This window comes from Tasmannia lanceolata, unplaced genomic scaffold (assembly GCF_043159265.1).
Source record: "Tasmannia lanceolata isolate RefF3 unplaced genomic scaffold, GAP_Taslan_0.1 ptg000037l, whole genome shotgun sequence".
Lineage (NCBI taxonomy): Eukaryota > Viridiplantae > Streptophyta > Magnoliopsida > Canellales > Winteraceae > Tasmannia > Tasmannia lanceolata.
In genome coordinates this window covers 53,667,316-53,690,772 of record NW_027518714.1, presented here as the reverse complement: position 1 = coordinate 53,690,772, position 23,457 = coordinate 53,667,316, and the positions used below count along the sequence as shown (strand labels likewise).

Sequence of the window (23,457 nt, the reverse complement as noted above, 5' to 3'; positions counted from 1 at the left end):
ATCTGAAGATCGCGGTGCACGAAATGTTCGGAGAGCATGATCGCTATCCCTTCACCACCATGGCTGACCGGAATAGTGCTGAAAGTCGGCCAAAATCCTACCGGAATACTCTGAAAGTCAAAAGGGAGAAGACAAGAGCTGACTGGCCGGAAAACGTCAGTACTAACATTTCAAAATCCAACGATCAGCATTGGATTGCGGAAAGAATGAAAAAAGGCAAAAGCTCCGATGGACCGTCCGATTGAAAACATGAACGATGGAATCACAGGCGTTAATTCAAAAATACTGGATGGGCGGGATAAAGCATTGGCCAATTGCTCTGATCGCTTTGGAAACACGTGCCAAAAATGATCATTCATTGGAACGTGCCTGACAAACAGGTGGGAGTGGCAAATCCCCATAATAACCTCAAGTGGAGCCGGTAAAGGATTTATCTCAAAAAGATAACCATTGCAAAACAGCTGGCTTCCAATCCTCATCTCTGCTGAGGGATGTGACATCCGTTAGAGACGTGTCAAAGAAATCGGGAAAGACCATACACCTGACGGAAAAGGGGACAGATGTACAGCCAGATTGCATGCAAGGAGATAAAATATTCGCCACTAATGCACGCATGAAAGACAACAGATGATGGTCATCAGTTAAAAGAAATAATGGGGATCCACACAATAAGAAATGGTCTTTATCACTATCTGAGAGAAATAGACGGAGCCGGAAAAGGAGCAGGGAATCCAGTGAATCCCCGGCTGGGAAATACTCCCGGCATCTCCATAAATACAGAATGGAAATCGATAAGATTATTCTGAAGGTGATAAAGGGGCGACCCAACTACGCTCAAAAAGCAAACATAAACGCAAAAGAGGCTCTGATGTCAAAATTGAAAAAGAGGAGGTAGAACGGGAATACTTAGCCCTAAAATGGAGGAGGTGGAACAAGGAGGTTGGTTCATCACACCCTGCAATCGAAGAATCGATTAGAGCTGAACGTGAAGAATCCAGAGCTATGGCGAGTCATACACCAATAGCAGCGATCATCCACACTCCCACGGACTGTCAAGTCGATTTGGAAACGGAAGATTCCAGTCCATCCCCAACTCAACATGTTGATGTGGAAATATCCACCATCAACAAAATAGAACATCACAGGGAGGGGGAAATCACAAAAGAACTAACTCCTACATCCGTGAATGATACTCTTGATCGGGAGCTCATGGAAAAAATCGATTCTTGCATGCAAAGGGGTGGTTCCAAAACTTCGTCTGCTGAAACCGTTGGGGCGGAAACAAGACGGAAAAAGAACTAGGAGAAATGGAATCAATGGGGACGGCTTTGGGAATCCTATTCCAGGAGGACGCAGAAGCATCAAAGGAGATGATTCTTGAAGTTATTCAAAGAGACACAGAACCCTCATCCAAACAGAAAGCCAAGAGCGGGGGATGCAGGAGCTAAGGCGACTACTGTGAAGTAGGTCGCTGTGGTATGGGTTCAAGGTTGTGTTTCATGAAGACGATATTCTGGAACATTAGGGGGTTAGGGTCCGAAAGAAAAAGAATGGAGGTTAAGGACCTATGCAAATTCAGAAAGCCGAACGTTATGGTGATAATAGAATCCAAAATTATGGGGGTAACTGAGCAGTTGATCAATGATATCTGTAGGTGATCAAACAGGCAATGGATTGCGAAGGAGGTAGTTGGAACAGCTGGGGGTATCATAATCATTTGGAAGGAATGCACTCTATCGATGGTGGGGTACGAGGTGGGAAGATATACCGTAACCATCCAAATGAACCACACTCCGTCTAATTACAAGTGCTCTCTGACCGCCGTCTATGGTCTCGCAAGAGCAAGAGAGCGAAAGTATCTCTGGCCGGAGTTGAAGAGTATACGTGACCACTTCGTGGGGCCGTGGATTGTCGGGGGTGACTTCAACACAATCTGATACCCACATGAGAAGAATCCGATGGGCAGAATTAACACTAGCATGAGGATGCTATCTGACTTCATTTTAGACTGCAAATTATCCGATCTTCCGTTGGAGGGTGCAAAATTTACATGGACCAATAACCAGGACATTCTGGTTCTTGGCAGACTTGATCGTATACTTCTGTCTAAGGAATGGGAGGGAATGTTTCCCAGGATAAGTCAAAGGGCTTTACCGAGGCCAATTTTCGATCATAACCCACTCATGCTTGAGCTATCAGCCTTCGTTGGCGGCTCGAGACCCTTCAGATTTGATAGGGATCTGTGTGAAATGCCAAATGTTGGGGGGCTCATCAAGGACTGGTGGAATGAGAAGGTGACCACTGGATGGAGCAGCTTCGCATTTGGTTTAAAACTTAAACACCTTAAGTGCAGAATATGGGAATGGGTTAAAGAGGCGCGTGAATCTCAAACCCGTTCAAAAGTCGAGGCGCTTGCGGAACTGGGTGATTTGGAGAGAATGGAGGAAAACAATCCCCTTGGGGAAAGAAAACGTCAACGTCGAATGGAGCTGAAAGTGCTGTATGAAGAAATTATAAGGAGGGAGGAGATTAACTGGCGCCAGAAATTCCGTGCTACCTAGCTGAAAGTGGGTGACAACAATTCAAGTTTCTTTCACAAAATGGCTAATTTCCGGAGGCAGATCAACCACATCAACTCCTTATTGGATAACGAGGTGTTGATTGAGGAGCCGGGGAGGATCAAGGAAATAGTGGTAGACTATTACAAAAACTTGTACTCCCAGAACCACTGTTGGAGGCCGAAGGCGGACGACCTTGAATTCAAACGAATATCGGAGGGGGAAAAGGAGTGGCTGGAAAGAGAATTTTCAATGGAGGAAATCGAAGCCGCCTTGCAATCAATAAAGAAGGACAAAGCGCCTGGGCCCGACGGATTCCCGTTGGCATTCTTCCATCAATGCTGGGACGTGATCAAGAATGATGTGCTGAAATGTATGAAGGAATTCCACCAAAGGGGCGTAATTAACAACGGAGGTAACGCCACCTTTATAACTCTTATCCCCAAGAAAGAGGGTGCAGTTGAACTTAAAGATTATAGACCAATTAGTCTTGTTAACAGCTTGTATAAGCTATTATCCAAAAGCACTGGCGATTCGATTGTCGGCCGTATTGGGTGATGTTACTTCCAAGTTCCAGGGGGCTTTCGTCAGCAAATGCCAGATTCTCGATGGAATCCTAATAGCAAACGAAATTGTGGATTCAACCAAAAGGTCTGGGAAGTGCAGTATTGTGGTAAAAATGGATATGGAAAAGGCGTACGACCATGTCGATTGGCGATTTCTCGATTACGTGTCATTAAGGATGGGTTTTGACGAAAAATGGAGGAATTGGATGTCCACTTGCCTATCATCCACTACATTCTCGATCCTAATAAACGGATCGTCGATGGGATACTTCCGGAGCACTCGAGGACTAAGGCAGGGGGGTCCATTATCCCCATACCTCTTCATCATGGTAGCTGAAACTCTCAGCCTGCTCATAACTAAGGCATATCAATTGGGTTTCATCTCCGGCCTTAAGCCAAGCCCAAACTCAGCCCCCATCCCTCACCTTCAATTCGCTGACGATACGATATTACTACTGGAAGCGGGCGCCGATCGGATGATCAATATCTGCAGTCTTCTGGTAGTTTGAGATCCTATTGGGTCTCAAGATTAATTTCTGTAAAAGTGTGGTGGCGGGGATTAATATCGATGATTGTTCAGTTAAAGATCATGCCGAGGTGCTGGGATGCGTTCAATCACTGCTGCCTATTCGATATCTGGGTCTCTTCCCCTCGGATTTGGGATTCTGAAAATACACAATGGGATATCATTTTTTTTTGAATGGTAACTGATATATATAAAAGGGGAAGGACCGAAAGGAAACCTCCCGCCCCCCCACTAGGCCAGAACTACATACAGGAAAAGCAAAAAGAAAACAGAAAACATTACAAAAAGCAATTAAGGGGGAAGAAAGTCATAAAGCTCCAGAGACTGCTTTATCACGCCCGCTTTAGCCAAACTATCAGCGATTGCGTTGGCAGATCTCCTAATATGAAGGAAATCCACCGAACATCCGACCGACATATCCTTTATTTCATCGAATAAATGAAGGAATCTCCAAGGAGGATTTACCGAACCCTTAAGCCACCGAATGACGTTTACAGAGTCTCCTTCCACGATAGTGTTTGGTACCCTCTCTCTACCTAACATTAGGATTCCTTGATAAGCGGCTCTGACTTCAGCTTCAGTAGAATCGGCGACTCCTATCGGCCCGGAAAAAGCCTGCACAACATTCCCCTCTGAATTCCTTAATACGCCCCCGATCCCAGCTGGACCCGGGTTACCCAAGCTTGATCCGTCAAAATTCAGCTTAGAAAAACCTACTGGAGGATTGACCCATTGCTGAGCGATTCTATGGGTGGGTATTTGACTGTTGCAGACCACTGTCCATCCCGCCCACAAGTCGTAGGCCGAAACAAATTTGAACAAGGGCAAAGACCTGGCCCAAGAAATCGATAAGACAACTACTTTGATATATAGACAATAGGAAGAAGATGCACGCCCCTCGAAGATCCGATTGTTTCTTTCCGACCATAAAACCCACAGCGTAGCCAGTAATGAAATCGACCACAACACTTTACCTTTTGACCTCCATGGATTAAACGCCCACCCCTCAAATAGATCCTTAACTTGGGAAGGGAACACCCACTCGATGCCGAATCTCCCCAGAACCCGTCCCCATACCACTCGAGCGACTTTGCAATGGATAAATAAATGCTCCGCCGATTCTTCTGCTTCGAGACACATAGCACAATGATTGACTATGATCATATGCCTAGCCCTCAAAAAATCTACCGTTTGAATACGTCCTTGAATCACCTTCCACCCGAAAAAACATATACTAGGAGGAACCTTCATCTTCCACACTTTTGCCACAGACCGATTTGCCGCACTCGGATACAGGCCTTTGTGGAAAGATTTTACCGAAAAATAACCCGATGTGTCCCACACCCAGATCCTTTTATCCGTCCCAGATGGACTAATGTAGTTGTCCTCCAATATCTGAAAGAAAGAAACCAACGATACCAATTCCCTGTCGAAGAAATTTCTGCGGAACAATGGCTTCCATATCACCTTATTGGCCCGAAACTCAAAGCAATCTTTGACTACAGCTTGTTTGTCCCTGGCCACCACATATAAATCAGGGAACAAGTCTTTTAGAGGTATGACGGAACACCATACCATATTCCAAAAAGAAATTCTATCCCCCGAGTATACTCTATATCTTATGCCGCGGTCGAAACATGGACTCAAACGCATAATATCCCGCCACAGTGTCACTCCAGGTTTGTTGAATCGATTAAGAGAACTCCAATTTCCCACGCCTGTGCCATATTTACCACCAATCACTTTCGCCCATAACTGAGACTGTTCTTCGCCAAACCTCCACAGCCATTTCCCTAGGAGAGCGTCATTAACCTGTTTGATCTTACGAATCCCCAAACCTCCGCCGAGTACCGGCTTGCAAACATCTTCCCAGGAAACCAAAGATACACTCTTTTTATCTTTTGAACCTCCCCACAAAAACCTCCGCTGGATCAATTCTATTTTCTTTGCAATAGAAACAGGGCACCTAAATAATGATAATTGGTAAACAGGAAGATTCGACAGCACGGCCTTGATCAAGGTCAATCTGCCCCCAATTGATACCAAATTCCTTTTCCATGAATCTAGTCTCCGTTCGATTCTTTCCACAATTGGTGTCCACGCCCCTATTTTCGGTCTGCCACCTCCCAACGGAAGCCCAAGATAAGAAGAAGGGAAACTATCCAAACGGCATCCCATTAGATGCGCCAAAGTCTTTGCTTCCTCCTCCCCCACATTCACAGCATACATTCTCGACTTTGAAAAGTTCGATCTTTGACCGGTGATGAGTTCGTAGCACCTCAAAACAGCCTTAAGATTCAATACTTTAGAAAGCTGAGGGGAACTGAATAAAAGGGTATCATCTGCGAATTGTAAATGAGACAAAAGAACGTCGTTTGGTCCGCATTGAATCCCTTCAACTAATCCCACGGATTTGCCTTTCTCCATTAAGAGACTCAAAGCTTCAGCAACGATAACGAACAGGAACGGAGATAAAGGGTCCCGGATATCATAATCGAACGAATCGAGCGAAAACTCGCTACATGGAAGAGGGAGTATCTATCCTTCGGAGGCCGCATCACACTAATCAAAGCAGCCTTATCCAATATCCCTGTATATTACATGTCCTTGTTCAAAATTCCGGCTTCCGTAGCACAACCGATTGAGAAGCTTCAAAGGAATTTCCTATGGGATGGGAGGGAGGAATCCAAAAGGAGCAAACATTTACTGAAATGGGAGAAGGTCTACAAAGCTAAACGTAACGGCGGCATCGGAATCGGAAATGTAAGGATCCGTAACAAGGCTCTCTTGGGGAAATGGATCTGGCGGTTCAGGGTTGAGAAGGAAGCATTACGGCATAACCTGATAAGGGATAAATATGGGTGCGGACGGGGCGAATGGGAATGCAACATTCCCCAGGCAGGAAGGGGATCTGCTGTGTGGCGTTCTATTTTCAGTGTCCAGACCCTCATGGCTCCGAATATTCGATTCAAAGTGGGCAGGGGTACCAATGTGCGATTCTAGAGGGATTTATGGGCGGGTGACTCTCGATTACTGGACACATTCCCTGCATTATATCGATTAGCTATAGATCCTGGTGCAAAAATAGCGGACTACTTATTCAGAGGTGACAGCCACGGAAATCTTTTCTGGGATCTTCGTCTCCAAAGGGGCCTAAAAGACGAAGAAATACGCCTCTTTGAATCTCCGCTTCAACTGCTGTCAAAATACTACTTATCCCCGAATGTGGAATATAGCTAGATATGGGCCCCTGATCCTCAAGGAGGATTTTCTGTCCTATCTTTCTTTCGGCACCTGACCGAAGATCAGAATCGTGTGTCCAGGCTGATGACTATTTGGGGCTCCAATGCTCCTCCAAGAATCTCTGCATTTGCTTGGACTGTCGGGCACAGGTGCATCAATACCTGCGACCGACTGAAGCGAAAAGGTTTTTCTTTGCCAAACTGGTGTCTTATGCTATACTGAGAAAGAGTCACTGGATCACCTATTTGTTCAATGCCAATATGCGCATAAGGTGTGGATGGCCATGTTCGGAGCCTTCAGAATATCTTGGGTACTACGCTACTGCATCTCTACCATAATACAAAATTGGGTAGGAGCTTTCAATGGATGCATTGGGGAATAGATGTGGAAAGCCTTCCCGCTGGCGGTCAGATGGCATCTTTGGAGAGAGCGAAACTGTCGAATTTTCCGGAACAAAAGAAGGACGTGGCAACACAAGATTTTGGACACCCGCATATCTCTCCTCTCTTGGGCTCATTGTAGAGCTGGCATCCCATACCCTATCGCAACTGCTCTCCGCAATTGGAACATCATCATATCGGAAAGACAGCGATCAAGTAGCATCACCCCGACCTGGATCCCACCTCCGGAAGGCTGGTACAAGCTAAACTTTGACGGAAGCTCCCTAGGGAATCCAGGTAGAGCCGGTATTCGAGGCCTAATTAGGGATTTCGAGAGTCGGACCATCATGTCGTTCTCTGGATCTGCTGGAGAGTGCGACGCCAATGAGGCCGAGGCAAAGGCTCTCCAATTCGGTCTTCAATGGTATGCCGATAACAACCTTGGACCTCTTTTAGTTGAAGGGGACTCTTCCAACGTGATTGGCTGGGCCCAAAATAGATCATCGGGCCCGTGGAGACTATATCCTACTTTGGAGGCTATCCAAGATCTTACTCAACTCATCAATCCTCAGATTGGCCATAGAAGGACGGCGAACACTCGTGCTGATGTATTGGCAAAGGAAGGGGTCGACATCTCTCCGACGCTTATTTTAAGATCGGATATAGGCAGCTCTTAGTCTTTGGGCTCGAAATGTACTGTGGGATTTTGTAATACCTGTGGGACATCTTGTCCCCGTTTTATCTTTTTGGAATAAAATTATCGTTACCTTTCAATATATATATATAGAGAGAGAGAGAGAGAAAAAAAAGTGTCTCTAGTCGGTCGACTAGAGAACCTTCTCTAGTCCGTCGACCAAAAACATAGTGGGCCCACATTGTTGGGATGATCCAAAGCATTCATTTGCTGGCCTTGACATAGATAGGGTGTGCCTAAAAAATTAGCTCCATTGCATCATCCTAACTCTTCGATTTGTGAACGTTAAAATGGACAGATTTGTGGAGGTTTATACGCGTCCATTTTAACCTCCACAAATCGACGGGTTAGGATGATCCTATGGAGATGATTTTTTGGGCACACCCTATCTATGTCAGGGCTCATCAAATGAATGCTTTGGATTATCTGCACAACGTTGGCCCACTTTGTTTTTAACCTCCACTGCCCATTTTTAACATCCACAAATCGAAGGGTTAGGATGATCCTATGGAGATGATTTTTTGGGCACACCCTATCTATGTCAGGGCCCATCAAATGAATGCTTTGGATCATCCAGACAACGTGGGCCCACTGTGTTTTTGGTCGGCGGACTAGAGAAGGTTCTCTAGTCGACCGACTAGAAACACTTACATATATATATATATATATATATATATATATATATGAGGAAAAGGATTGTACGCTCGACCGTACCTAAAGTTAGGTACGGTAGAGTGCCAAATCACATGGGTCCCACATTTTTGGTGAGCATCTAAACTATTCATTTGCAAGGCCCCATCATAGATAGGGTGCATACCAAAAATCAGCTCCATAGGATGATCCTAACCCATCCATTTGTGGAGGCCAAAATGGACAGACAGTGTTTGTCCACAAATCTGCCCATTTTGGCCTCCAGTTTTGGAGGGGTTAGGATGATTCAATGGTGCTGATTTTTGGTATGCACCCTATTTATGATGGGGCCTTGCAAATGAATGGTTTAGATGCCCACCAAAAATGGGGGACCCATGTGATTTGGCACTCTACCGTACCTAACTTTAGGTACGGTCGAGCGTACAATCTTATTCCTCTCTCTCTCTCTCTCTCTCTCTCTCTCTCTCTCTCTCTCTATATATATATATATATATATATATATATATATATATATATATATATATATATATAGGAAAATGATATCAGCACAACAATGTTTAATAGTTGCATGGTCCCAGATTGCCTTTTCTTTTTTAATTGGTGATAGCTTTTTGGGAACTGTAATAACCTTTTGACACCGACAAGATATTTTACTGGAAATATCAAAACATGGTAGTTCTGAAATCATTTCCCTATATGTATGCATGTGCATATGTATGAACATATGCACATAATGATATTTTAATAAGAGTATCTTGGATTTGAAATGGAGGATTGGTCGGTCCATCCCTTCCAAAGCAAAGTTGGGAAATCGATTTTGATAAGCCCTCTAACAAGGAGGGGAGCTTCTCTTTTTATATGGGCTAGACATACACTATTATATATGTATGTGCAAATGTATGTATGCACCATTCAAAAAAATGTATGCACCTCTGACGGTCTAAGTTTACATATATGCGTTTGCCCATTTCATGTTTGGTTGTTTTCCTTCACAATACATGTGGTGTAGGTCTATGATGATCATGTTATACATTGCTCATCAGTCCCAACATATAATCAACAACCCTAGACCCTCAATCAAGGTGTTTCATAGGGTTTTACGCCCTGATGAAGTAGATGTCGCCTTCACCCAACCTGAGTTTCCAAGTATTGTAGGTCTAGTGGAAGTCCACTAGATCAATTCCTTGATCGCCTCAATCATGCCACGTGTATGTGGAGAGAAAGGGGGAGAGATAGTGGCCTCTCTCTCTCTCTCTCTCTCTCTCTCTCTCTCTCTCTCTCTCTCTCTCTCTCTCTCTCTCTCTCTCTCTCTCTCTCTCACACACACACACACACACACACACACTACATACATACATATATGTTCCTTTTATTCTCCAGCTTAAGTAACTCATAGAAATCCAGTGTACGATATCTAAGACCTTAAATCATATTTAACTTTAAAAAAAACTTCATTCTACTGATCATGTGTCATTTTATGCATACCTCGTTGCTATAATTCCCATTGTAACCTCCAAATGCAATTAGAAGCTTCTCTCCATTTATTGATGCTGAGCAAAGACTAAGGCCCTATCAAACACCAATTTATAAAATCACTTATCCCAAATAAAGATTCCTCTATAACAAAATCAGAGAATACATGTTGCAAAAGATATTTCTCATTCTCCAAGCATTAGAATAATCTGATTAGAGAAGAAAAATGCCCAGAATGTGACAGACAATGCTGGTATAGTTCAAGGAACATGTAAGGTTGTAACAGTCTGATAAGACATATGTGAATAATCCTCATTTAGCAGCTATAAGCAGTTCAAATGGAAATGATGTGTTTAAATGAATACAACAAAGAAACTAGATGTTTCATAATGGTGTAGTTTATGTCAAAGAAACAACAAAGAAAAATATCCTTGTTGTCATCAATACTGTTAGAAAGTAGAGAAGAGAGGAAGATGAAGAACAGTGAGGGAGAAGATGGTGAGATTCTCCACTAAGGAGTCCTCCCATGTAAATGATGTATATATAGGCCCAAAGTAGGGCAACCTTGTACAAAGACTACAATACCCTCCACACACACGTAATGACCAATACACCCCCTTCTACACTCTTCAACACTCCCCCTCAAGCTGGAGTGTATATACTATTGAACTCCAGCTTGCTACAAAGAAAACTACTACAATTGAAATAAAAACCTGTACAACAAAAAAGCAATAATCCCATACACACAGCCAGCTTGGTACAATACTCCCCCTCAAGCTGGTGTGGAGAATACATAGTGAAATACATAGCAAAAAGGTACAACGGCCACGGTGAGTACAACAGCAAGATCAACAGCCACCAAAACAACGAGCTCCCCCTGAATGAGCACTACTGTCAGAGCGATCATCACAAAGCCTCCACCTGAATCAGAGCACGGTTATCAAATTTGCACACCAATAACGATCGAATGGAGGCACCTCGGTAGGGAAATAGTAACGAAGCACGAACAAAATAAGCACGCCCAAGGCGCACACTGCGAACAACGGCGAAGCACCACGAGTAGACATCAACAGAACAGTAAATCGCCAATAGAAGAACTCCAACCACCAGAAAGGCGAGAAGAGTCAACAACCAACCAACAAACAGGGCGATAGAAAATCAGCCCATAACAACAACGATCAACAACTAGCGCTCAACAAAGGAGCGCACGACAACCAACCAACAACGGCCAAACAGCACGTCGCCGGGACAACAAGGCCGAAAGCAACGCCAACGACAGGGCACATAGCCACCAACAACGACAAGGATGAATGCAACGCAAACGACTGGGCATATAGCAACCAACAACAACAAGGCCGAAAGCAACGCTAACGATCGGGCATATAGCCACCACCAACAACAACAAGGCCGAATGCAACGCAAACGACTGGGTATATAGCCACCACCAACAACGACAAGGCCGAATGCAACGCAAGCGACTGGGTATATAGCCACCAACAACGACAAGGCAGAATGCAACGCAAACGACCGGGCATATAGCCACCACCACCACCACCAACAACAACAACAAGGCCGAAAGCAACGCTAACAACCGGACATATAACCACCAACAACAACAAGGCGAAAGCAACGCAAACGACCTGGCATATCGCCACCAACAACGTGGATTGCAACGCAAACCACTACAAAGACAATGAATGCATAAAACTACGCAAGGCAACTACACACGTGTAGAAGTACCAACAAGGTGGATTGCAACGCAAACCACTACAACAATAACAAAGGCGTCAAACTAAGCCAAGCAACTACACTCACCATGTAGAAGCATCAACAAACACGACTTACAAAGCGAGTCCACCAACCAATGGCAATCAACCAACCAACAAACCAACGATCCAACCAAACAACCAACTAACAACCCAACCAAACAACCAACCCACGAAACAACCAACCAACCAACAACAAGTAGAAGGAGCAACTAACCAAGAACACGGACAGTGAAGAAAGAACATCAACTGGAGAAGACATAAAGACAAAAGAGGAAGAACAACCACCAACAAGAACCATCAACAGGGAACTTCATGTGGAACAACCACCAGCAATAAGACCAACGAAGAGGAACAAGACAACAAGACAATCACCAACAACAAGACCAATAAGACTACCAACAAGGAAGACAAACTACATCGTCAAGAAATCACCAACAACGTCCAATATAGACAACACCAACCATCCACCAACGGCGCACCACTACCAATACCAATTACAAAATACAAACCCACTATAAACGCCACCAATAACCAATCACTACCAACAACAACCACATACGCCAACACCAAATCACCACCAACAACGCACAAATAAGTCACCAACAAACTACCAACAAGAGAATGGTGAACAACATAAAGAGAACCGCCAACAACACACCATCAAACATCGAGCGAAAGGAAACAACTAACTAGAAAAGGAACAAACCAACTACAAACTACAAACAAAGAATGGAGAAATAACAAAAATTGGAGTCACCAAGACACCACTAAACATCATTTAGAGTGTACAAGGGTATATTGGTCATTACGTGCGTATGGAGGGTAATTGTAGTCTTTGTACAAGGTTGCCCTACTTTGGGCCTATGTATACATCATTTATATGGGAGGACTCCATAGTGGAGAATCTCACCATCTTCTCCCTCACTCTTCTTCTTCTTCCTCTCCTCTCTACTTTCTAACATGGTATCAGAGCAAAGATCCTGAAAAAAAAAAGGAAGAAGAGTCCTCATCCCACGTTCCATTCTATCTATCTCTCTCCCACGAATCCCTCTCCCTTTCTTTCCCTCTCTTCACGCAACCCTATTTTGGGGTTTCCATGAAACCCTCTTCTCACTCTTGAAAATTTCTCTCCCTCTCTCACCCGCTCTCTCACTCCCTCGTACAACCCTCATTTGGGTTTTTTCGTAGACCCGAAACCCTAGCTCCCATCTCTATACTCTCTTTTCCCTAACCCTAACACTTTTCCATCTTCCATATACTCTCAAAACCATGAATCCCTAAACCCTTGTTATGAATCCCTAAACCCATTTCCCTTTTGTAAATATCACATGTAAATCCATCCATTTTTTCCAAAACACATTAAAAAAACCCAAGCAAAAGATCCCCTCTTGTATAAAATTTCCCCCCTTTCTTGTTCTAATTCCTTGTCCTTTCTAAATCTTATCCCGTTTTTTAGTTCTTTTTATCCCCCCCCCACCCTCTCTCTCTCTCTCTCTCTCTCTCTCTCTCTCTCTCTCTCTCTCTCTCTCTGGTTTAAATCCTCCATTTCTTCATATTTTTAGAACCCCTTCCCCCTCCACTCCATCAATATTTGTCAATTCCTTCTTCGTCATAATTGTGTTCTATGGAGTTTGTGTTGATATCAAAGGCGTACACCAAGTGTTTGATGAAATGTCTAAGCGAGATGTGGTGCCTTAAGAGTATTCTTTTCGTTGCAAGTTGAAGGCCTTTGGCCTCAACTTAAGGGGGAGTGTTGAAGGTTTCCATGGATGGAGTGTTGTCTTGTTGTCTCTTGTTGTTGTCGTGTTGTTGTCTTGGTGTATTTTTGTTAGTATGATTCCTTTATCTTGTTCACCCTTCTTTGTTGGTGATTTGTTGGTCGGTTGGTTGCTTCTTCGCATTGTTAGTTGCTTCTTCTTTCTTCCTCTACCTTATCCATATTCCAACAAATACTACGAATCAATACCATGGAACTTGAATTTAGCAAATGCAAGAGAATGAGTAAACGGAAAATATTTATAAAAATACAAAGAGCGATGTTTTACAAGACATGAAATTGTGAAACTAATGAGAGAAGAGCTCCCTGAGAGTCAGTGGATGTTAAGTGCAAACTGAGCTTAGTAAGATGGATAAGAGGAAAGTGAGCTCTCCATAGAGAACATCCTTTTCAAAGGTTGGAGGCTCACTAAGTAAGATACTTAAAAAAAAGTGCTGCCAGTGAAGGTGAAATGACTACTCTTAAACAATATCATATGTGGGATCTAACTTGCGGAGGAAAATGCAGTTGATTGTAGATGGGTTTTGTACAATGAAATATCTCCTTGATGGTGGTATTGAGAGATTGGATGCTCATTTTGTTGCTAAAGATTATACCCAAGACCTTTGGTATTGATTACTTTGAGACCTTTGCTCCTGTTGTGAAACTTAATTCAATCAGGGTTATTATCTTTAGTGTTTCCAATAAAGATTGGACATGGTCATTGGGACAAAGGGAGGTAAACAATGCCTCTCTTTTTGGGTGACTTACAAAGAAGAAATTTATATAGAGCAACCTACAAGGTATGTTGCTTATGAAGAATCAGGTGAGGTAAGCAAATTGAGAAAAGGTTATCAATGGTTTGAAGCAATGATGCAGAGCATCCCCTTTGCAGTCTTTACATCAACTCATTTTAGCTCATTAGTGTATGTCTCTTCTTTGCTTCATTAATTATGATGGTAGTATAATAATTCGGCATTTTCTCTTGGTTTTTTTGCATCTTTTGGTGTCAATAGGATAGTTTAGTCATTGTTGTTAATCTTAGTGTCTTTTGGTCAATTTTGCATTAGTATGATATCTCAAAGAAAGAATCATTGTATTAGGGTTTACACATAAAAGCCCTCATTATCATTGTATTGCAGAGTTTTCAACGAACACGAATTAGGATTTTTATATTGGGAACTTAGTGTAAGTTGCAGGGATGCTCTGATACCAATTTTGATGCAATATAAGCAATTTTGTATGGGAGATTCAATGCCAGGTGGATGTAGTAGGGGGTTTATTTCACTTTCCGAAGGGTAAGGCCTCAGAATTGAACCAAAGAATGAAAGCAAATACGTATTGGTTGTTCTTGTGTCCCATGAAACATTTACCAACCAGCTCCTTCAAGAGTAGTAAGGTTTCCAATACTAATTTAGGTTAAACTTTGATCCAGACACAAGTACTTTGGCCTATTCTTGAACCCAAATCCATGCACAGAATCAATTCGGGTTAGTCATATGTAACAAACACTTTCAATAGCACAGTACCTTCAATTCACCGGATGATATTATGTCCTTTCTAATAAAGGGAGATTTTCAAGAGAATACAGCTCGACTAATAGGGAGTGTGTTTCAAATGACTAATCAAAGGTCATGGAAATGTCTAATGAGCATTGTACTTATTGATTGTAACCGTTAATGGGCATGAGGAATAAGCAGACTCATCTGCTTTGCTCAGAGAGAGTATTAAAAGAATTTCTCCATCCGGACACCTCCTTCAATAATATCCCTATTCCATGGCAATTTACTAAAATAACCCTTCTAACATTTGAGTCTGCTGCTAACTACTTGGCCTGGTTTTCCATTAAGCTCAAATTCCTTAAGCCAAATAGACATTCAACGCAAGGTTCTGTTGCCAAAACTAGTGGATGGATTTCTTGGTATTATTTAAGTGATACAGATCATTCTTACGAGATGATGACAAATGGCTTTAGCAACAGAAACTAAATGATTCAGAGCCGACAACAATTAGCAACCCTTTCAACTAACAATGAGGCCTTGTGTTCTAGCTCTAAATTGGAGGATAAAATCCCAACCCTAAGTCCCAATCCACAATTTTCACAGGTGAATGGACACAAACAGAACATACGATTATACAAAGCTCGTATGGAATCTTCAAGGAGGCAGATGCAGCATAGGATATTTTCTTAAAGGAAATTACATTTAAATGAAATCGTCACAAGAGATCATGATATTATTCCATTGAGTTTGCTGATTTTTTTTGTTTCTGTAGTAGGACAACATTCACACAGTCTTCAAATACGATTCTGTATTTCTTCCATGGAAGTCACCATAGTCTTTGATCCTCTGATAGGCTGGAGAAATTGACTCTTAGCAACAGCCATTTCAAGATGGCTTTCCAGGATTCGAATGTTATAACATGGATCTGAATGCTAACAATTGTCTTCAAAACTTAGTGAGATTTCAGTGATAACAGCAGAGATAGAATACTTACTAGCAGAATGTAGTTGCAGGGATGATCCAAACTAAAACTTCCAAAGATTTTGAAATATTCACAAACAATCGTGATGCACGATTCTCCAATCTTGCACGAACTGTCGTAATCTTGAATTCTGCATTTTTTTATGATCTCTCCAATGGCTCTTGATAGTTCTTGGCGAGGCGACGCCGAAGATCAATAGTAACGAAGATGACCTTGCAATCTACAAGGTGATATGGATGGAGAAAAGGTGGGAAGCTTGCAATCCAAGCTTCAAACTCCTCTCTTCTCAAACGAAAATTACATAGGTTTCTTGCAAGAAACCCTAAGTTCCAAATATAAAAAAACCTAATTCACGTTCATTGAAAACTCCACAATACAATGATAAAGATAGCTTTTATATGTAAACCCTAATACAATGATTCTTTCTTTAAGGTATCCTACTAATGCAAAAATAACCAAAAGACACTAAGATTAACAACAATGACTAAGCTATCCTATTGACACCAAAAGACAAAAAACCAAGAAAAAATGCCGAATTACTATACTACCACCATGATTAATGAAGCAAAGAAGAAACCTACATTAATGAGCTAGAATGAGCTGATGTAAAGAATGCAAAGGGATGCTCTGTATCACGCAATCTCCTAGTGCTTGGTTTAATAATTATTTTTTTGTTACCAAGTATGGTTTTCGATGTACCATAACACGACTGACATTATCATTCTAGTTGTCTATGTGGAGGATATTATTGTCATTGGAAATGATAAGAGAAATGCAGTGAAGAGGTATTTGCAAGAACATGTGGGCTAAAGATTTGGAGCAACTACAATACTTTCTTGAAATCGAAGTTACAAGATCAAAGTTTGGTATCAACTTATCACATAGAAAGTATGTTTCTGACCTTTTGTTGGAGACAGGAATGTTAGAGGGAAAACCTATAGATACTTATAAAGATCTTGATGTCAAACATTTTGAGGATAAGGGAGAATTGTTTGAGGAGCCCAGTCGATATCGTCACCTTGCTGGAAGGCTCATTTACTTGGTAATTATACATCTTGATATTATAAAGTGTAGTGGGTCAATTTACGCGTTCTCCTACCATTGATCCTCGGTAGTTTAACATATTCTGAGATACTTCAAATGTGCACCAGGTAGAGGAATTATCTCTTAAAATGATCATTTAAGAATAAAAGGTTTTTCAGATGCAGATTGTGCAGGATCTCATCTAGTCATGCATTCAACAATGGAGAAATTATATGGTGGCCACCCGTGAAGTCCCTTGTAGGTGGTGCGAAAAAAGTACCACCCTTGACATTTGATCCAACAGTAACCTCTTAAAAAGTGGGCTGCTGTTGGATCAAATATCAAGGGTGGTACCGCCTACACGGGACTTCACGAGCGGCCACCATATAAAAACTCTCGACAACGAGCTATCGCACTTTTTGTTAGAGGTAACCTAATTAGATGGCACAACAATAAGCACAACATGGTGCATGCTCCATTGCAGAGGTTGAGTATCATGCAATGGCTCACAGTATGTGCATTAATGTGACTGAAGATGTTTATGGAAGAGATGGGATTTGAAGTTGGAAAGCTAATGAAGATTTTTGTGATGACCAGACCCTACCTTGCAATGCTCATAATTTGGTAATTCATGACATCACTAAGCACACTGAAGTAGATTTTCATTTTTTTTATGAAAAGGTGTAGTTCATCCTCTCGGAAAAATTGAAAGAACAGGTTCAAGAGCAGAGGGAGCTCAGTTACCCACTCACCTTAAATTTGTGGCTAAGCCCATTCTATCTGAAATATTAAGGTGTCGGTTAACGGCTAACAGTTCAAGCAAAAGCAGCATTTTCAGAATGTTTGTATTCAAAGTTTTGGCTTAGCCTCATGGATGAGGATATTTTTCAATATATATATATATATATATATAGAGAGAGAGAGAGAGAGATTTTTCATCGGCAATTCTTCTATTCCATTTAGCACATTATGCATAGAAGCCTTTTCATATACTATTTTTTCTGAGGTTTGCTACTACTCTGTTGTGCTGCATCAGATATGGACACACACAAAGTGGTGGAGATTTAAATTAATAGCAATTTCAGACAAGTGCAGGTGGATATATTAATATTGAAGTTACTGGGAAGAACTCTGTGCCCTACAAAAAACTAAAACTCAATGTCGCAATCCACAATGATTTATGGAATTTCCGAAGAAAATATTTAACAAGCAAAATCCAAACAAAGTCCCGAGTGAAAGCAAAAGAAAAAACCTCACTGGCAAGCGGATCCCGTCCCTGTACACGTGTCACCACCGACCACACAAGCTTAGGCATATTAAATACAAGTGTTTCTAAGGCACCTGTAAACAAGACTATAGTCATAAATCTTTAACGATGGGAATCTTCTGGATAAGAACAAATTGTCACGTCAGATACAAGAAAAAAAAAGAAAATTTATCCAGTTATTACAAACCTCTACGTACCAGTTTTATTATCGCCACCCCCAACTATATGCCAGTTGTTGTCTATTGTAGCACCTGCATGACCAGCCCGAGGAGTTACCCATTCACCCTGAATTTGTGGCTGAGCCCATTCCATCTGCAATCTAAGAATGTCAGTTGATGATGAGCAGTCTAAGAAAAACCAAAATTTTCAGAGTTTTTGTACTAAAATGTAGTTTAGTGCAACTTAGTCTCAGGGATGAGAATAGTTTCATCACTAGCATTTCTTCTATCATTTAGCATATTCTACATAAAAGCATTTTTTTTATGTTTTTATGGTGGAGATAAACTAACTACAGTGTAAGCTTGTTTTTACGGGAAACACCAACCCAGTTCTAGGTAGTACACACTATTTGATAAAACAACACTTTATAGGTACTATGCACCTCCTATGAATGAGAATAAGAGTGAATAAGGTTTGGATCCAAGTTGTGTTCCACGATGTCCAACAATGCAATAAAATCTTTCGGTTGTTGCCTCCCCTCAAGTCTCAACATCCAGAATATCAACCTTCAAATCAAACTCCTTAGGCCCCCTTCCCCACAATGGGAAAATCTAGGCTTTTCATCCCTCTCACCCAGCTAAACACATAGAGCATGATAAGAGAAACGGTTAAAATCCATATCCGCCAAACAATGGCTTGACATAACTAATAGGGCATTGCTTGCTCCGTTTGCTTTGCTTGCCTAACTGTGCGCAGTTTGATGTGATCTGGCCATGACTACATGTTATTTTTAGAGACTTTAAATTGTTGCTATTTTTGTATCTATGACCTTTTATTTTAGTATATTATTATTTTAGAGCCTACATGTGGGGTTGTCCATATCATCTATGGGCCCACACCACCTCACCACTACGCCTCACTTTGCTTTGATCGTGATTCCTATTTTGGCCTTTAGCCTACTTTTGAGGCATTAAATCTTGTTCATTTGTCTTGATTTTGGTATCATTACAAAGGTTTTTTTTATTTAATGACCCCAAGATCACACGACCTTGCATTGTTGCTGTCATATCTATACGTTCTCGTTCGATTGGTGTGATTCATTATTTGCAATCCATGTTTAGGTAGAATTTTAATTTCATTGTTGAACTATCTCAATAGCTAGCTTAAAGTAAACATCCTAGCGTGATTGGTTTGCTTATTGAATGCTTAATTTTTTAGGGACTGGGTGTAACACTTTTAAATTTGAAGATTAACCAATTGCGTTCCAAAAGGTTCACCGGAATTCATTCGCGAACCTCCGGTATTGCACCACAAGTGCTATCATCACACTCCCGGACTTGGTAGCAATGAAGGTGTAGCGTAAGTTGCTGAAGATGCCATCATAGATCCTCAATCTCTTCATCCCTCACCTCTTTTTTTTGGAATGGTATCAAAAAAATTACCTCCCTTCATCCCTCGCTCCTATTTTGAGGCTTTGATGAATACCTTTGCCCCAACCTCTTCTAGTAGCAATGTGAATTTATACGAGCTAACGCTTAGGCTCTGATAACAATATGCAGTCCCATGAAGGATTTTCATGCTCTAAACAGTCCTATAATATGTTAAAAAATTTAAGATTTAATGTAATCTGCACTTGGGGTTTTTTAGAGAAAGAAACAATCATGAACAGCAAGTAACAGAAGTTAAAAGAGATTTACATTAGAACAATCCAAGAAAACGTAAAATAAACACATAAATAATGGAGAGACGAGTTTAGAATGTCTTAATTCAATAGAATAGATCAAAATCCAGCACCAATATGTTTCAATCCGATTGAAAACTGTTGGAGATTGGAAACCCTAAGCAAAGAACCAAATTCACGGGAAGACATAAAAATCAATACTGTACAATTTGTGACCCCCAGCCCCACCCTCTTCTCCTTGCACTGTTTCACATCACTAATTCACCTAATTTAATGGAATAGGAAAAGACAAAAAATTATCTTACTTAAAGAATAACTAAAGTTTCTTTTTAAAGTAACTCTAGGGTTATAAAAATAACCCCGAAACTCTTAACGTTCTAAACATTGAACAAAAGAGACTTCTTAGTCCCCTTGGTCATGTGGTCCCTTTGGGGGGCCATCGTCCCACACATGCATCGTAATTTCATCCTAAATCTATCAGAGAAATTTAGAGAAGTAATAGGGAATGATGTGAAAAGTTAAGACAGATTGGAGTAGCATGGAATTTCTAATAGATTTCTAATTGGTTAAAGAAAGAAACTTGTCCCCATTGCCATGTTTCTAAGTTTTCAAAAGAGAGGAGGCATTATCGAGTGACTTAAATGAGTATCAATTATATCTTATCCGCGGAGATGAAATGCGTTGGCAGACTGGATTATATTGGTGCATGATGTAGTGAAGTAGTTTACTGGGATTATATGCCAGCTATTAATTTCTGACTCTACTTTTTCTTGGCCAACAGCTTTGTTGGAACCTTTCATTTGTTTTTTCCTTGTTTTTTGATTTGCTGGTGAGGTTACAGAAGTTGCAGTACATGTTACGCAAGGCGCAAAAATATATTTCTATTCAATAAATCTCAAAAGGAGTTGATTCAGAAATGGCTAGTGCAGAAGACAAATCTGGTGAATGGAGAAATAATAAAGCAATTGTGGACCTAAAGGAAAACCTAACCGAGAAGTGGGAGTAAAGACCTTGAAAGACATTACAGAACGTGAAAAGCCCAATGATCAATTCATCCCCAAATTACAAAATGAAATGAATTGTAAACTGCAGTGAATATTAACTTTCAAAAAGTAGTAAAAAGCATCTCAATTTCGAAAGAAACTGAACACTTACAGTCTGCAAATCAAGTACATAAAGATCATTGAAACAAGTTGAATGAGAGCAACCGCCAAAAATCAAAAGGTAACGTTCTGAATGCACTGCAGCTGTGTGATCAAACCTTGGTGCCGGAGGTATTTGCCTAAAAACACAAGAAAGGGGAGCATAAATCTCCAGCAAGCACATTGGTAGCAATTAAAGAAGCAAACAAGTTGATACGTACCTTGTTTCCACCAAATCCCATATCATAGTCTCCAAATCAAGAATATGGAGGTCATTCAGTAGACGTTTGTTTATGGATTCTCCACCAAACATTAACAATTTAGAGCCAACAAGTGTCACAGACTGCCCTCCACGAGCCATCTGAAACAAACCACAATCCATATCCAATTGTTTCCATCAATCAAGGAAAATCGACACCAGAACCTTCCTTTCACATAAAAAGGGGATAAATTCAAAAAGTTAAAAACTATAGGAGCTGGGTTAACTAAGTCATAACAAAGAAGTCAAATTTCCATTACAATCAGTTTCATAAATTCAAAAAGGGTGCAATTACCGGAACTTTTCCAGATGTCTTGACAACATAGCAGTGGTGTGTTTCGATGTCAACCGACCGAACTACAAGCAGTCCAGGTGCATGGCATAAGATGTACAGCAATAATCAACTCAACTCAACAAAGCCCTTGTCCCAAACTAGTTGGGGTCGGCTAAATGAATCCTTTAGAAAAATTTCATGAACAGCACGATGTACAGCAATAGTATGTAAAATATTTAAATTGCTTACAAGCCAATGAATGGAAAGAGAGAGAGAGAGAGAGAGAGAGAGAGAGAGAGAGAGCATATTTCAGGAATCATAGGCTATTTTTATAGGATTTTGCAGGAGTGATTTTTGAAGAAACAAACCTGTCACGGTAACAGAATTTTCCTTCAAATTCCCGGCAACAAGAAGCAGCTTTTTACCCCACTTAACCTGTGGAAAACAATATAAATTGACCAGACACTAATTACAAGATACTAGGAATCAAAATATTAACAGATGAAACTGATAGATGATAAGATACTACAATGAAATAGGAGAGTTACTGTCTAGTAACTTCAAAGCTCTTACAAGACTATGACCCGAAGAGGCAGGCAGGACTTTCAGTGAGCTGCTGTCCGTAAGTTGACCAAGATTTGGATCCAAATGTGGTTTAAATAAAGACCAAGTCAAGGTTCTAAGATCAAAAACCTGCACAATAACTCAAACATTATGCCAGCACACAAGAATAGTCTGGCGTCCGATATTTCGGCCGAAATATCTCGGTTTCGGTATAAACCGACACCGAAAGTACATTAAATCGGTTTTTTACAGGATTTCGGTATTATAAGATTTCTACCGAAATTGCCGAAATTTTGTAAAATGCCGAAATATTTTCCCGAATTTTACATGATTTCGGTCGAAATTTTGGCCGAAACCAAAATTTAACCTAACAATTTCAGTTTCGGCTGTGGCCGAAACCGACATTGAAACCCTTGATTGGTGGACACATCAGGAACCTGAATATCAGATAGGTATCGACCGTTACGGCTCCCTCCAGTAACATAGAGCTTATCATGGACCACTTCTGCTGCATGCTAGAATATTTAAGAACAGAAAATACATTATGAGCATCTGACCTATGGAAGAATAAAGTTCAATGTATAGAATGGTAAACGGGTATTCACTCATTTAATTTTAAAGGAAAAATATGCGTAGGCAAACAATGTGCATCAGCAAGGGATACTAATCACTTTACGAAGTTTAAATTGAGATCTAGTTATGACCTTATACCGAGCAGGTGGCCGCCAACCAGATATAGGGAGCGCAGCCCACTGATCATAGGCCAATGGCAACTGCAAAGCATTAATACTTGAATCTATATCAATCTCTTCAGTCCCCATAACAGTTGCTGGATCACCAATGGAATTCATTAGTCAGCAGTTCTAATAAGTGTAACCATAAGATGAATAGATCAGATGCATGAAGCTTACTCATCAGTTCAGGTAAAAGTGAATATAGGACTGCATGACATAATGTGCAGGAGTGCATGAAATATTTCGGTTTTGGT

General features: G+C 41.1%; 1 protein-coding gene across 1 annotated transcript in view; it reads right to left on the bottom strand.

The window, feature by feature from the left end:
• LOC143862219 (Galactose oxidase/kelch repeat superfamily protein) overlaps positions 1–23,457 on the bottom strand; it is a 28,753-nt gene that overhangs the window by 3,228 nt on the left and 2,068 nt on the right. The window contains exons 2-11 of the mRNA XM_077373226.1: positions 23,174–23,298; positions 22,907–22,984; positions 22,479–22,598; positions 22,274–22,340; positions 21,927–21,988; positions 21,594–21,733; positions 21,386–21,512; positions 18,588–18,702; positions 18,376–18,464; positions 10,104–10,187 (exon numbers count right to left, since the gene is read on the bottom strand). Of these exons, the coding sequence (XP_077229341.1) occupies positions 10,104–10,187; positions 18,376–18,464; positions 18,588–18,702; positions 21,386–21,512; positions 21,594–21,733; positions 21,927–21,988; positions 22,274–22,340; positions 22,479–22,598; positions 22,907–22,984; positions 23,174–23,290 (999 nt within the window). The 5' untranslated portion in view covers positions 23,291–23,298. The remainder of the gene's footprint in view (positions 1–10,103; positions 10,188–18,375; positions 18,465–18,587; positions 18,703–21,385; positions 21,513–21,593; positions 21,734–21,926; positions 21,989–22,273; positions 22,341–22,478; positions 22,599–22,906; positions 22,985–23,173; positions 23,299–23,457) is intronic.